We start from the raw sequence: 13,777 nt of genomic DNA on the forward strand, positions 1-13,777 counted from the left end.
GTATCCCGAACAATTCATCTGTCAATTGTGGCTGCAATATGCACAGTGGCTAAATGTTTAGCACTTTCGCCTGGCAGTACTAGGGTTGTTGGTTCGAATCCCAGCCACGGCACCACCTGCCTGGAGTTTGCATGTTCTCCCTGTGCCTGTGTGGGTTTCCTCTGGGTACTCCGGTTTCCTCCCACACTCCAAAGACATGCTGGTAGGTTAATTGGCTCCTGCCTAAATTGTCCCTAGTATGTGTATGTATGAATGGGAGTTAGGGACCTTAGATTGTACACCCCTTGAGGGTTAGGGACTGATGTGAATGTACAATATATATGTAAAGCGCTGCGTAAAATGACGGCGCTATATAAGTACCTGTAATAAGTAAATATTTCCTTACCAACTGACCTTAGCTTTGTATTAAAAGATCTGCAAATTTGCAACTTCTTAAGTGATTGAGCAATACTGACTGGCATAGTCAAGGCTTTGGATATATTTTTACATGTCACCCCCTCCCCCTTCTGGCAGCAGCTGCAATTTCTGTTCCCCATCTTAGAGATCAAGAACATCTTTTGCTCTCTGGAATGCCCACTCGGTCTGTAACAGGCTTAGCTCTCTTCATGACCTTTTTTAATTTCATTAACTTAACTTTGTTTGCTGTTACTGAAACCTGGCTACAGGAATCTCTTTCACCTAGAAGAAAAGGAGGTGGACTTGGGATTCTTTTTTCCACACAGTGCTTTTCAGGTTTTTCCCTAGTCTCCCTCTGTTCCTGCCCTCTTTTGAAGGTCACTGTATTTCCCTCTTCTCCAGCTTCTTTGGGCATTGCTGTAATCTATCAGCCTCCTGGATCAAGCTTTCTTGATGACTTCTCTTCCTGGCTTACCCTACTTTTTTCACCTTTCGAAATACCCACTATCATTTTTGGTGACTTCCAACATCCATGTTAATTGTTACACTCCAGTTACCTCTCAACACCTCAGCCTAACCTCCAATTTTGACTTAACACAATGGGCACACACTTCTACTGTGATGGCAACACTCATGACCTATTATGCCACCTCTGCACTCCTTGCATTCTCTTCCATCACTTCTTTTCCTTGCGTTCAACCTTACCAGTTTCTTGCTCTGCCTTTTCTTTAGCTCCCATTCCCTGCAACCAGCAAATGGTTACACCTGAAACTTTCACCACCTTTTTAACCCTGCTCTTGTTTATTCTGCAAGAGAACCTCTGTGACAGAATTTCACCCCTCTCCTGCCTCAGCCTAGCAAAGTCCACCTACAAAGACTCCCTCTTATCCTCTCTGGACACACCCATCGACTTCACTACATACGAATTCAGGCTCCAATCGCTACATCCTTTGCACCCTGACAACTCAACATGTCTCAAAAGATGTAGCCATACTCTGAGTGATTAATTGTGGCATAAAACTAAATTCCAGCAAGACTTCTACTGTATAAATCTGCCCTTCAAAAGTCATGCCTTCACATTGCCAAACAAAACCAGTTTCATCACTCTCCATAACCTTTTCTTCCATCTTATTTCTACTTTTTATGTTCTTGCTCCTCCACCCACCAAGTCTAAAGCTGAAGTTTACTGTGCAAAAATTCTAGGCAGGTGTGCAGAAATGCTGTAAAGTAAGAATGCTTTAAAAAATATATAATTTTAATAATTTTTATTAATTTACAAAATGCAAAGTGAGCGAACAGAAGAAGAATCTAAATCAAATCAATATCTGGTGTGACTACCCTTTGACTTCAAACCAGCATCAGTTCTTACACTTGCACGCTTTGTAATCTTGAACAAAGTCGGGGATTTTGTAGGATTAGAATCAGGTATATGATTAACCAATCCTACCAAGCGAGTGCTAATGATCATCAGTTTCATATGTAGGTTGATTTAGTCTGAAACAGAAACGGCTGTATAGGAAGTTTAATACTGGATGAGGAACAGTCAAACACTGCTACTGAGGTGAGGTTGTGGAAGACAGTTTCAATATACTGAGCACCGTAACATAACACAAGGTAGTTATACTGCTTCAGCAAAGTCTTTCCCAGGCAAATATTTCAAAGCAGACTGGTTTCAATATGTGCTGTTAAAGCTCTTTTGAAGAAGCAAAAGAAATGGGCAACGTTGATGACTTTAGACAAAGTGATTAGCCAAAGAAACTTTTTTTAATGCAGTAGAGGAAAGACACATCATGCTAACTTCCCTTCGGGACATCCCTCTGTCCAGCACAGCCATCAGCACAGAACTGACAGAAAACCAATGGGATCCAGGTAGACCCCCTATATACAGTGGGGAAAAAAGTATTTAGTCAGCCACCAATTGTGCAAGTTCTCCCACTTAAAAAGATGAGAGAGGCTGTAATTGGCATCATAGGCAGACCTCAACTATGAGAGACAAAATGAGAAAAATAAATCCAGACAATCACATTGGCTGATTTGGAAAGAATTTATTTGCAAATTATGGTGGAAAATAAGTATTTGGTCACCTACAAACAAGATTTCTGGCTCTCACAGAGCTGTACCTTCTTCTTTAAGAGGCTCCTCTGTCCTGCACTCATTACACTCGACTTGGATTTTGAATATTTTTGCATTGACTGTAGCTAACAAAGCAATGTTTAACTCTAAAACATTTTGTGTTTAGTCCCAGGCATGGCCAATAATTCTTCAAGGATTGGATCTGATTGGGATTGCGCAAACAGGCACTGGAAAAACACTGGCCTACTTATTACCGGGGTTCATTCATTTAGATCTTCAACCAGTGTAAGTGTTTTTTTGTTTTTTTTTTTTTTTTTTTTTTTTGGGGGGGGGGGGGGTTCTGTTGCTGTATAATAATTTTTTTACATTTTTTTTTTTTCCAATAAATACATTTTTGGTTTATGCTACTGTGGTTTGTGTACTTTTACATACAGTTCGGACCATATATACAGCTGTGCTCAAAAGTTTGCATACCCTAGCAGAAAATGTGAATTTTATATTGAAAATATGACTGATCATGCCAAAAAATGCTCTTTTATTGAAGGATGATGATCATATGAAGCCATTTTATTATCAAATAGTTGTTTGGCTCCATTTTAAATCCTAATAACAGAAATTACCCAAATGGTCATGATCAAAAGTTTCCCTTCCCTGGAATGTTTGGCCTTGGTACAGACACAGAAGGTGACATGGGTTAAAATGCCAATTAAAGGTTAATGTCCCTCATCTGTGGCTTTTTAAATTGCAATTCGTGTCAGTGTATAAATAGTCAATGATTTTCTTAGCTCTTATGTGGAAGCACTGACTAGGCTAGATACTGAGCCATGGGGATCAGAAAAGGACTGTCAAAAGTCGTGCGTAGCAAGGTAATGGAACTTTATAAAGATGGAAAAGGACATAAAAAGATGTTCAAAGCTTTGAATATGCCAATCAGTACTGTTAAATCACTTATTAAGAAGTGGAAAGTTTGGGGATCTCTTGATGCCAAGCCAAGGTCCGGTAGACCAAGAAAGATTGCAGCCATAACTGACAGAAGAATTGTCCAGGATTCAAAGAAAAACCCACAGGCAACCTCAAAAGAAATATAGGCTGCTCTGGAAAATGGTGTGGTTGTTTGTTTTTAAGGAGTACAATATGGTGATACTTGAACAAAAATGACCTGATTGGTCGAGGTGCCAGAAAGAAGCTTTTACTGCACCAATGCCACAAAAAAGCCTGGTTACAATATGCCTGACAACACCTTGACATGCCTGACCAGGCCTTTTTGTGTCATTGATGCAGTAAAGGCTTCTTTCTGGCACCTCGACCATGCAGCCCATTTTTGTTCAAGTGTCATATTGTGCTCCTTCAAAACAACCACACTGTCTTTTTCCAGAGCAGCCTGTATTGCTTTTGAGGTTGCCTGTGGGTTTTTCTTTGAATCTCGGACAATTCTTCTGTCAGTTATTGCTGCAATCTTTCTTGGTCTTCCTGTATTTGGCTTGGTATCGAGATCCCTGAACTTTCCACTTCTTAATAGGTAATTTAACAGTACTGATTGGCATATTCAAGGCTTTGGACATCTTTTTTTTTTTTTTTTTTTTTTTTTATGTCCTTTTCCATCTTTATAAAGTTCCATTACCTTGTTACATTTTCTCACAAGGTTCATGCAACTTTCACTCAAGATTAACATAATTTTCAAACTGGATTTAATACGAAATCCTGAGTAAAGATGTGCATTTTCTGTATAAAAAAACAAAACAAAAAAAACGCATGTAGACCCCAATTATCTGATGAATACAGAAGTTCCAATTTTCTTTTATACAAAACCAAACTAAGGAATTTTGCTCACTGTGAATCTAGGAAAGCAGAATGCCTCTGCTGTATGTCATTCTCAAAACAGTTTTACAGTAATGCAAATGTGTCTCTAGTGAGAATTATTTTACTCTTAAAGGAGAAGTACAGCCAAAGCTCTTTTGGCTGTACTGCTCCTGTGTATAACAGGAGTGTAGGTTTGTTTTGCACGCCTCCTGTGACCTGTTTTCATTTGACAGCGGACTGTCACTCAGCCTGTTTATGCTGGGGAAAGATCTCAACTTTAAAGTCAGGAACCACCCCAGAGTCTGGAGCGGCACCTGAGAGCCTGAGACAGCTTCTCCCTCCCCACAACCCAACGCTCCAGTGAGTGCAAGGGGGTCAGAGTAGACGGCAGTGATTGACAGTCAGAGCAACTGTGAGAACTCGGTGGTCAGCAGTCATGTGATCCCTGAGTTCTCACACTTAGAGCTGGCGGGGTACAAATGCCGCATCGGACCGATTTCTGCATTCACCTAGGTAAATATAATTGGGCCCAAACTTCTCTTTTAATGTAAGTGTTGAGCTGAGTTGAAAATATTTTTCTGCTTTATTACTGTTAATTACTTTTTTTTTTTTTCCTTTTTAACTGCTGCAATACATTACACAGAGCTAGTCCCATTCATGTCTAAATGTGACAGCGTATGTCTTTCCTGTTTACTTTTGTTTTTTTTTTCTTTTTTTAAATAGACCTAGAAATAAACGCAAGGGACCTGGTATGCTGGTTTTGGCACCAACTCGAGAATTAGCTCTTCAAGTCAAGGAAGAGTGTTCCAAGTACCAATACAAAGAATTTGAAAGGTATGAGTTTAGTTTACGTGATTAAAAATGTAGGGATCTTTTTTTCATCAGGAATGCTACTCGCAGACTTTTGTACGTTTCTAATGTTGTATAGTGTATGGGGTGTTAGAAGCTGATTGGCTACCATGCACAGCTGCACCTCTAACTTCAGGTTGTGCAGTTAGGCTTTGGCAATTAAACCTGGAAGCTGATTGGTTTCTATGCAGAGTTGCACCAGATTTTGCACTCTCCAGGAAATGACCCCTCAAGTATCTGCTTTTTTTTTTTTTTTCTTTTTTTTCCACCTTCCATTTTTTTAAAGCGATAGTAAGGTGTTTTATACTAATGTAAAAAAATGGGCCCCCTGCAGGTTTAAGTTATAATTTACTAGTATGAAATGTATACTAGTACATTATGACAGTGTTGCCTACAAGATGGAACCCTTCAGCGATGCGCTGTCATGGCTCTGCCAGTTTCCTTGCAGTTTCCATCTTCACCCGGTCTTCCTTCAAGGTTTATATATCTATCTTCAGCCACTTGAATGGCTGGGCCCAGGTGATGTCACTCCCACACATGGGAGTCACATCACGGCATGTAGAGCAGACTGTAAATGTGGTCTGAGTTGTACATGTGCAGCTCGGATAGCATTACCCGCTGACAGGCAAGGAGGACATTTATGACAGCTGAGACATCTAAGGTCTCTTCTGTAATAAAAACCCTGCCTGTCAGCGTTTTGTCTAGTTACTGACTTTACTACCACTTTAAGGCTTATCCTCAAAACACAACAAATCCAGTGCTGTCTTGCAGTAATCTGCCGCATGTCATCTGAAACCGGATCTTTCTGGATCCTTACAGCTGGCCCCTGATGATGCACCACTGCGCAGTGTGTTCTAGATGGCCTCTAAGCCTCCAGGGATCCCTGACTGCGGTCAGCTGGAGCTACATCCTTCTCACCTAGAAAATAGGCAATTTGGGGAAAAAAAGGCAGAAGCTCTAGCTGGGCACTGCATGAGACGTTTTAAAAGAAAAACAATATTAATCTCCACATATGTGAAGGAAGTGGGGTTGAATTATACTATTTAAAGGACAAAAGAATTGTGAAGGTTTGCATTAAGATTGCTGTAGTTACTAGGTTTTCCAAGAAAACATTGAGCCCTGGTCCTCTAATGATTTTTGTCGATGACCAATACAACCTGCATTCTACTGTAGTCCTGATTTGAGGCTACCAAATATTCACTTCTGCCGTCAGAAAGCAAATGTTACATCCATTCTAAAAGCACAACTGGACTTTTTAGTTTAATTTTGCTACATTTATTGCAGGTGCTTAAAAACAAAAGGTAATTAACCATTTCAATACCGGGCAATTTTACACCTTCCTGCCCAGGCCATTTTTCACGTTTCAGCGCTCACACTTTGAATGGCAATTGCGCGGTCATACAACATTGTACACAAACTAACATTTTATCATTTTCTTCACACAACTAGAGCTTTCTTTTGGTGGTATTTAATCACCACTGGAGTTTTTGTTTTTTGCTAAATTAACAAAAAAAGACTGAAAATTTTGAAAAAAAACACGTTTTTCTTTGTTTCTGTTATAAAAGTTTGTAAATAAATAATTATTGTTCATAAATTTAGGCCAAAATGTATTCTGCTACGTCTTTGGTGAAAATAACCCAAATTAGGGTGTATTTTTTAGTTTTGTAGGAAAGATATAGAGTTCACAAACTATGGTATAGATCTGAAAATTGATCAATCCTGAAGTACTGACAGCCAATCTAATTTCTTGAGGTCTAAGAATGTCAGAACAGTACAGATATCCCCCAAATGACCCCTTCTTTGCAAATCAGACAGTCCGACGTACTTCATAAGAGGCATGGCGCGTTTTTTGAAGTTGTGTTTTTTTTGTCATAATTTTTCGGAAAATGAAAAAATTATTTTCACTATTTTTTTTACATACTGTCACCAGTGCAGTACAGCGTCATCATATAACTGGCATGGCGGTGAACAGGGACACTGACTGGTGACAGTATGAAAAAAATATATATTTTATTTTTTTTTTTAATTTTTTATTACTTTTTTTATTTGTTTAGATTTTTTTCATATTTTACTATGACCAAAGTAGTACAATGTTACCATAGTAACATTGTACTACTTTGGGGAAGTGATTAGTATTTTTTTTTTTTTAACACAATTTGCTTATAGCAAAGAATTACTTTGCTGCAAGCATTTACCAGAATGAAATCGATTCATTCAGGTTTTTATTTTTCCTTTGTGCTTAGCTGTGATTTGGCCACAGCTAATCACATGACATGTGCATGTGACCTGCTGTGACCATTCACAGCTAGGCACTAGTATACAGTGGATGGCATGAATGAAACCATCCATTGTATACGACTGTCATGTGACCTGCTGTGATTGGTCACAGCAGGTCACATGGCACCGGCAATGGGGGCCGGTACTCAGATCTGTCATCGGCCGTGTCCGAGGTACACGGCCAGTGACAGATCGCGCCGCTCTGCAACGGCGCGAACTGCGCATGTGCGGGAGCATGCTAAATGGCGTGCACCTGGAAAGGTGAAGCATTTTTGCCGCCGCCAAAGGGCTGTAGGCCGGGCGGCAAATGGTTAAAGTCTGTTTTTCTTTAGAAACCATCCACAGTCTGAGTAGAAGAGCTTGTTTCTTGTCAGAATTCTGGAGAGAAGAATCATTGCTCTCTGTGTAAAAGCAGTGGTCTCTGCAGAGGTCTGGCATGTCCCCTGCTGAATCAGAGCTGGAGTTCTCCAGCTCAGAGCATGAGCTTTGCTAGTTATAGAGCTCTGTAAGTCTATAACCAAGTCAATTCAAACATTTGTGTTTGGAATCATCCTGGTAGATGGCTTTTTATCCAGAATGTCTTGGTACATTTTTCCATTCATCCTTCCTTGATATGAAGTTTGCCAGTACCGTATGCTGAAAAACAGCGTCATGCTGCTCCCATCTTCGGTCTTCACTGTTGGTATGGTGTTTTTGGGGTGATGTGCAGTGCCATTTGACCTCCAAGCATGGTGTGTATTATGGCACCCAAAGAGTTAAATTTTGGTCTCATCTGGCCAGACTATATTTTCCCAGTATTTCACAGGCTTGTCTAAATGTTGTACAGCAAATTTTTAATGAGTTTCAACATGCTTTTTCTTCAGCAATGGAGTCTTTTGCATGGTGAGTGTGCATACAGGCCATGGTGGTTGAGTCCATTACTTATTGTTTTCTTTGAAACAATTGTATCTGCTAATTCCAGGTCTTTCTGAAGCTCTCCACAAGTGGTCCTTGGCTCTTGGACAACTTTTCTCATTCTTTTCACTCCTGTCAGAATCTTGCGAGGAGCACCTGGTTGTGGCCGGTTTATGGAGAAATGATGTTCTTTCCACTTCTAGATTATGGCTCCAACAGTGCTCATTGGAATAATCAGAAGTTTAGAAATCCTTCTGTAACCAATGCCATCAGTATGTTTTTGCAATAATAAGGTTGCGAATGTCTTGATAGATCTCTTTGCTTTTACCCATCATGAGAAGAGTCTTGTGTGGCACCTTGGTAGTGAGACACCTTTTTTTTTTTTTTTTTTTTTTTTTTTTTTTTTTATAGGCCATCAGTTGAGACTGAGCCAACTGATATTGATTTGCACTGAAAAGGGGCAGGATTGCTTTCTAATTACTGATATATTTCGGCTGGTGTCTTGGCTTTCCGTGCCTTTTTTCACCTCCCTTTCTTCATGTGTTCAATAGTTTTTACCCTGTCATTCCATTGTATTACACATTTCTTCTGAATGTATTTGTTCTAGTTTCTTTGTATGTATGGATTGCATGGGTTGTTACCGTCATGTGGTGAAAATTTCATGCCAGTAGCACCTTTTTAAAAATATATTTGAGAAAATTTGAACCAAGCCTGGGGTGTCTTTTAGACTAAAAATACTTTTCAAGGGTGCCCTGACTGTAAAAGCACTGCTATGGAGAAAAGAGGGCTGCAGAAAAACAGGTACAGCTTATGTAGGAGGATTAATGTCATCACTGTGTATCATTTTAAAGCTAGTTACTTCAGTGCTTATATGTAAACATTTATTACCACTTTTAATTCTTCTGTTTTTAGCATTTGCATTTATGGCGGTGGTGACCGTAAAGGCCAAATAAATGTGGTTACAAAGGGAGTGGATATAGTCATTGCCACTCCAGGAAGATTGCATGATTTGCAAATGAATGAATTCATTAACCTAGAAAGTATAACTTACTTGGTAAGTAAATATTATTTAAGATTAAAAAATTACATAACTAAATTTTAAAAACTGTACAGAACACTTTTTTTTTTTTTTTTTATTATTCCAGAAACTGAACTTACCTGTTTTGCTTTGTCGTTTAGGTTACTTTGCAGTAAAAGCCAAGGAAACTTAGACCTCTGTAGTGTATTAATATGTGCTTTACTAAACAGGAAAAAGTCTACACATAAAATTCAGAAAACACAAATCCTAACAAGATATGCCTAAAACATGCACAAGTTGATTATGTGATAGGCATACACTAAAACCGTTGCTTAAATTGGTTATTTCCATTGATGGAATCTTACCCAACTGCTTTCTCCTGTATTCAGAACCAGTGTGTTCTTCCTTTTTGTTTCAGAACAAGTTTTACAGAACAGTTGTTGCTTCTTCGTTTTTCCAAAACAACTCTGTCTTGGTCTAAATCACATACCTGTTTAAAAGACCTCCTCCTCCTAATTTCCTGTTACATCATATCCTCTCTTCTAGCCTGACTTCCTCTGCTGAGCTCATAAACTAGTCCGACTGGTTCATTTTCATAACAATAGGAGAGGCCTTAGCTTCTAAAATAGCACATGGTCTTCAAACATATCTATAAATTTAACATATCCAAGCTTTGAAAATCACCAAATATAGTAAAGCAACACAAACCACCTCCTTTTTACAGCATGATTTGTGAACAAATGTGAAACTCAGCATTTCTCAAAGGCAGGAAAGTGTGAAATAAACCCCCTTATTGTGAATGGGAGGAAAAAATTCCCTTTGGACCCCCTTATGTTCTGGACAATCAGACTTTGTCCCTAGAACATTCCTTTTGAGCAAGGTTAGCAATGTCCTTGGCAGTCTGTGTAACATAGTTGGAAAGAGTCCCAGATGAAGGTTGCTTGTACTCCTGGTCATAAGGAAATGCTCAGAGTCCACACCAATTCAACCACTTCAGGAAAACATCTGCATCTTCCTCATGCTCTCATCTCCTCTTCTGGTTTGTCTCATCCGATCTGGCCTGGTCATCTGCTCTGGCTACTCCACCTCTTTGATGTTCATTACCTTAAGAGTAAGGGACAAAGCAGAGTATACAGTGGATATAAAAAATCTACACACACCTGTTAAAATGTCAGGTTTCTGTGATATAAAAAAAATGAGACAAAGATAAATGGGCAGCACAGTGGCTAAATGGTTAGCACTTCTGCCTGGCAGTACTAGGGTCGTTGGTTCGAATCCTAGCCACAGCACCACCTGCCTGGAGTTTGCATGTTCTCCCTGTGTCTGCGTGGATTTCCTCCGGGTACTCCGGTTTCCTCCCCCACTCCAAAGACAGGCCCCAGTTACAGCTGAAGAAAAACCACCCCAAAGCATGATGCTGCCACTACCATGCTTCACTGTGGGTATGGTTTTCTTTTGGTGGTGTACAGTGATGTTTTTCTGCCAAACATACCTTTTGGAATTACAGCCTAAAAGTTCAACCTTGGTTTCATCGGACCATAACACATATTTTACCACATGCTTTTGGGAGACTTCAGGTATGTTTTTGCAAAATGTAGCCGGGCTTGGATGTTTTTTTTTTTTTTTTTCGATTTGCCACTCTAACACATAGCCCAGACATATGAAGAATACGGGAGATTGTTGTCACGTGTACCACACAGCCAGTACTTGCCAAATATTCCTCCAGCTCCTTTAATGTTGCTGTAAGCCTCTTGGCAGCCTCCCAGACAAGATTCTTCTCGTCTTTTCATCAATTTTGGAGGGACGTCCAGTTCTTGGTAATGTCACTGTTGCGCCATATTTTCTCAACTTGATGACTATCTTCACTGTGTTCCATGATATATCTAATGCCTTGGAAATTCATTTGTACCTTTCTCCTGACTGATACTTGTTAATGAGATCCCTCTGATGCTTTGAAAGCTCTCTGTGTTCCATGGCTTCTGCTGTAGGATGCGACTAAGAAAATGTCAGGAAAGACCTACTAGAACAGCTGAAATTTTATTTGGGGTTGATCAGAGGCACTTTCAATGACAGGTGTGTACTGACTCCTATTTAACATGATTTTGAGTGTGATTGCTTAATTCTGAACACGGCTACATCCCCAGTTATAAGAAGGTGTGCACACTTATGCAACCAAATTATTTTAGTTTTTTATCTTACCCTCCCCCCTAAAAGTTTTCAGTTTGTTTTTCAATTGAGGTCTCATTAAAGGTGGAAAAAGTTCTGAAATGATTTATCTTTTGTCTTATTTTTTTTTGCATCACCGAAACCTGACATTGTAACAAGGGTTTGTAGACTTTTAATGTCCAGTTTATGTTCCTTCCAACTGTGGCAAAATACGTAGCTCACTGCTCACTTATCTCTATCTGCCCATTGCAAACTGCAAAACTATTGTAGGGTGCCCACTCTTGCCTTGTAACACTTTCATGGAAAGGCATAGATTTCCAGCGGAAATAATAAATCTGCTCCTCTCTCCATGTTGTCTTGAGAACACTGGTCTGCTGTTAAGTCTTCACAGCTTGGCGCACTCTAGCAATATGCCCCAGTCTGAAAAAAAAACATCTAAATGTGACTGAATTTACCATTCCCAGCCAATTGCTTCCATCTTTAAACAAAGCTGGTGTAGGAATCCTATCTTTTTCCTCTCTAGGGACCCCAATCTTAAGTAAATCAGTCCATATGTGTCTGCTGGAGACCATAGGCCTTGCCTTCCTTTTATCGGATTCGACTCAGCCGCCTCTATTTGAGCTGATTAGATTCCCAGCTTCCCGCTTATGGGAAGTAACAGTGGCACATGTCTTCTGCTTACAGGCTTAGGCATTTGTCCTTTTTGTTACGCCATCATTAGACTTGTTCATGAGGGCTGCACACCACTCATTCAAATCTTCAGCTCTGCCTACAGTGATTTGAACACATTTCGAAGCCACTGCAGGTTTGAATTTGAGTTCCCTACTTTCTGAATCCCTTGCCTTGTTTGCAATATCTTCCAAACACTCTCACCGCTGTAAGCAGCTCTTCAACAAGTCTCTTTCTACCTTTTTCCCAATATGTAGAGCATGCAGGAAGTTTAAACCAAACACAGCTATTGCCCGCATCTCTCCCTTACTGAACCCAAACCTTTTAAGAGTAAAATCTGAGGAAAAATCAGACACAATCACCCTAAGCTATGTTCAAAGGAGAAGCATACCTAGTGAACTCCCTTGCACCAAACATCCACTGACTCTTTTTGGCCCAGGTAGGTAGGGTGCACTTCTCTTCCTGAACACGAGAACTTTCTGCAGCCTTACTCTTTGTAAACCATGTATACGCAGCATTTTTCCTAGCACAAGCAACAGAAAATTCCACAGAAAGCGGGTCTGCTTCAGTTGAGCTGCGGGTCTGCTTCAGTTGAGCTTTAGCGCAAATCCAGCCATAAGCCCCCAGTTGTTTTACGTTGTCTTTTAGGTTACTTTGCGGTAAAAGACAAGAAAATGTCAACACATAAAACTTCCGAAAACACAAATCATAACAAGATATGCCTAAAACACGACTGGCTAAAACAAGCTGACAATTTGTGTGATAGGCATACACTAAAATAATGACTTAGTTGTTTCCATTGATGGAAAGAACTTCATTCTTGCACAAGTGCTTTCTCCTGTCTTCAGACCCAGTATGTTCCTCCTTTTTGTTTCAGAACAAGCTGTTGCGTCTTCGTCTTCCAAAACAACTCTATCTAAATCAGATGCCTGTTCAAAAGTCCTCCTAACTTACTGTTGCATCATATCCTCTCTAGCTTGACTTCCTCTGCTGAGCTCATAATCCAGTCAAACTGGTTCATTTGCATAACAAAAGGAGAGGCCTTAGCTTCTAAAACTTCACATGAAAACATGTCTATAAATTTGGTCAAAAAGTGGAATAAAGTACAACAGCGCTAGGTGTCTATTAATCAAATAAATATATGAGTATGTGAATTAATAGATCAATAAATTGAGCTGCTGGCATAGAAAGTAAACCTCAAAAAAACTTCGGATAGTATGTAGTAACGGTATGCAGCGCTCATATATTGGAAATTAACCTGATCACATATATTAAATATAAACTGATCACATATAGTAAATATGAATTAAGCAAAATTCACGATAAGAATAAAACGTGAAATATAAGCATATTAAACTCGTGACTTCTGTGGTGCATCCGAGGTTGAGAAACCAGAGGAAAGTTCGTGACTCTTGTGGTGAAAAAACTGAGAATAGCTTGCACTAACCAGATGTCTCAGCACACGGAGCATGGAGTAATTAAGACCTACTCCTGGTACTCTGAAAGGAAGCCACTGAAGGGGATGATGTCATCTGATCTCTCGCCACTAGATGTCATGTTCCCAGGACAGCAGGACAGGGATCCCAGAGATATACATCAGCCAATGGAGGGATTAATCCAGCAAGCCAGTCAGCA

General features: G+C 39.8%; 1 protein-coding gene across 1 annotated transcript in view; it reads left to right on the forward strand.

Moving 5' to 3' along the window:
* Positions 1 to 13,777, forward strand: part of DDX43 (DEAD-box helicase 43) — a 75,205-nt gene that overhangs the window by 30,265 nt on the left and 31,163 nt on the right. Inside the window, exons 8-10 of the mRNA XM_089681305.1 lie at positions 2,636 to 2,754; positions 4,993 to 5,103; positions 9,202 to 9,343. Of these exons, the coding sequence (XP_089537431.1) occupies positions 2,636 to 2,754; positions 4,993 to 5,103; positions 9,202 to 9,343 (372 nt within the window). The remainder of the gene's footprint in view (positions 1 to 2,635; positions 2,755 to 4,992; positions 5,104 to 9,201; positions 9,344 to 13,777) is intronic.

This window comes from Staurois parvus, unplaced genomic scaffold (assembly GCF_062004578.1).
Source record: "Staurois parvus isolate SC_StPar_1 unplaced genomic scaffold, SC_StPar_1.0 ptg000264l, whole genome shotgun sequence".
Classification (NCBI taxonomy): Eukaryota; Metazoa; Chordata; class Amphibia; order Anura; family Ranidae; genus Staurois; species Staurois parvus.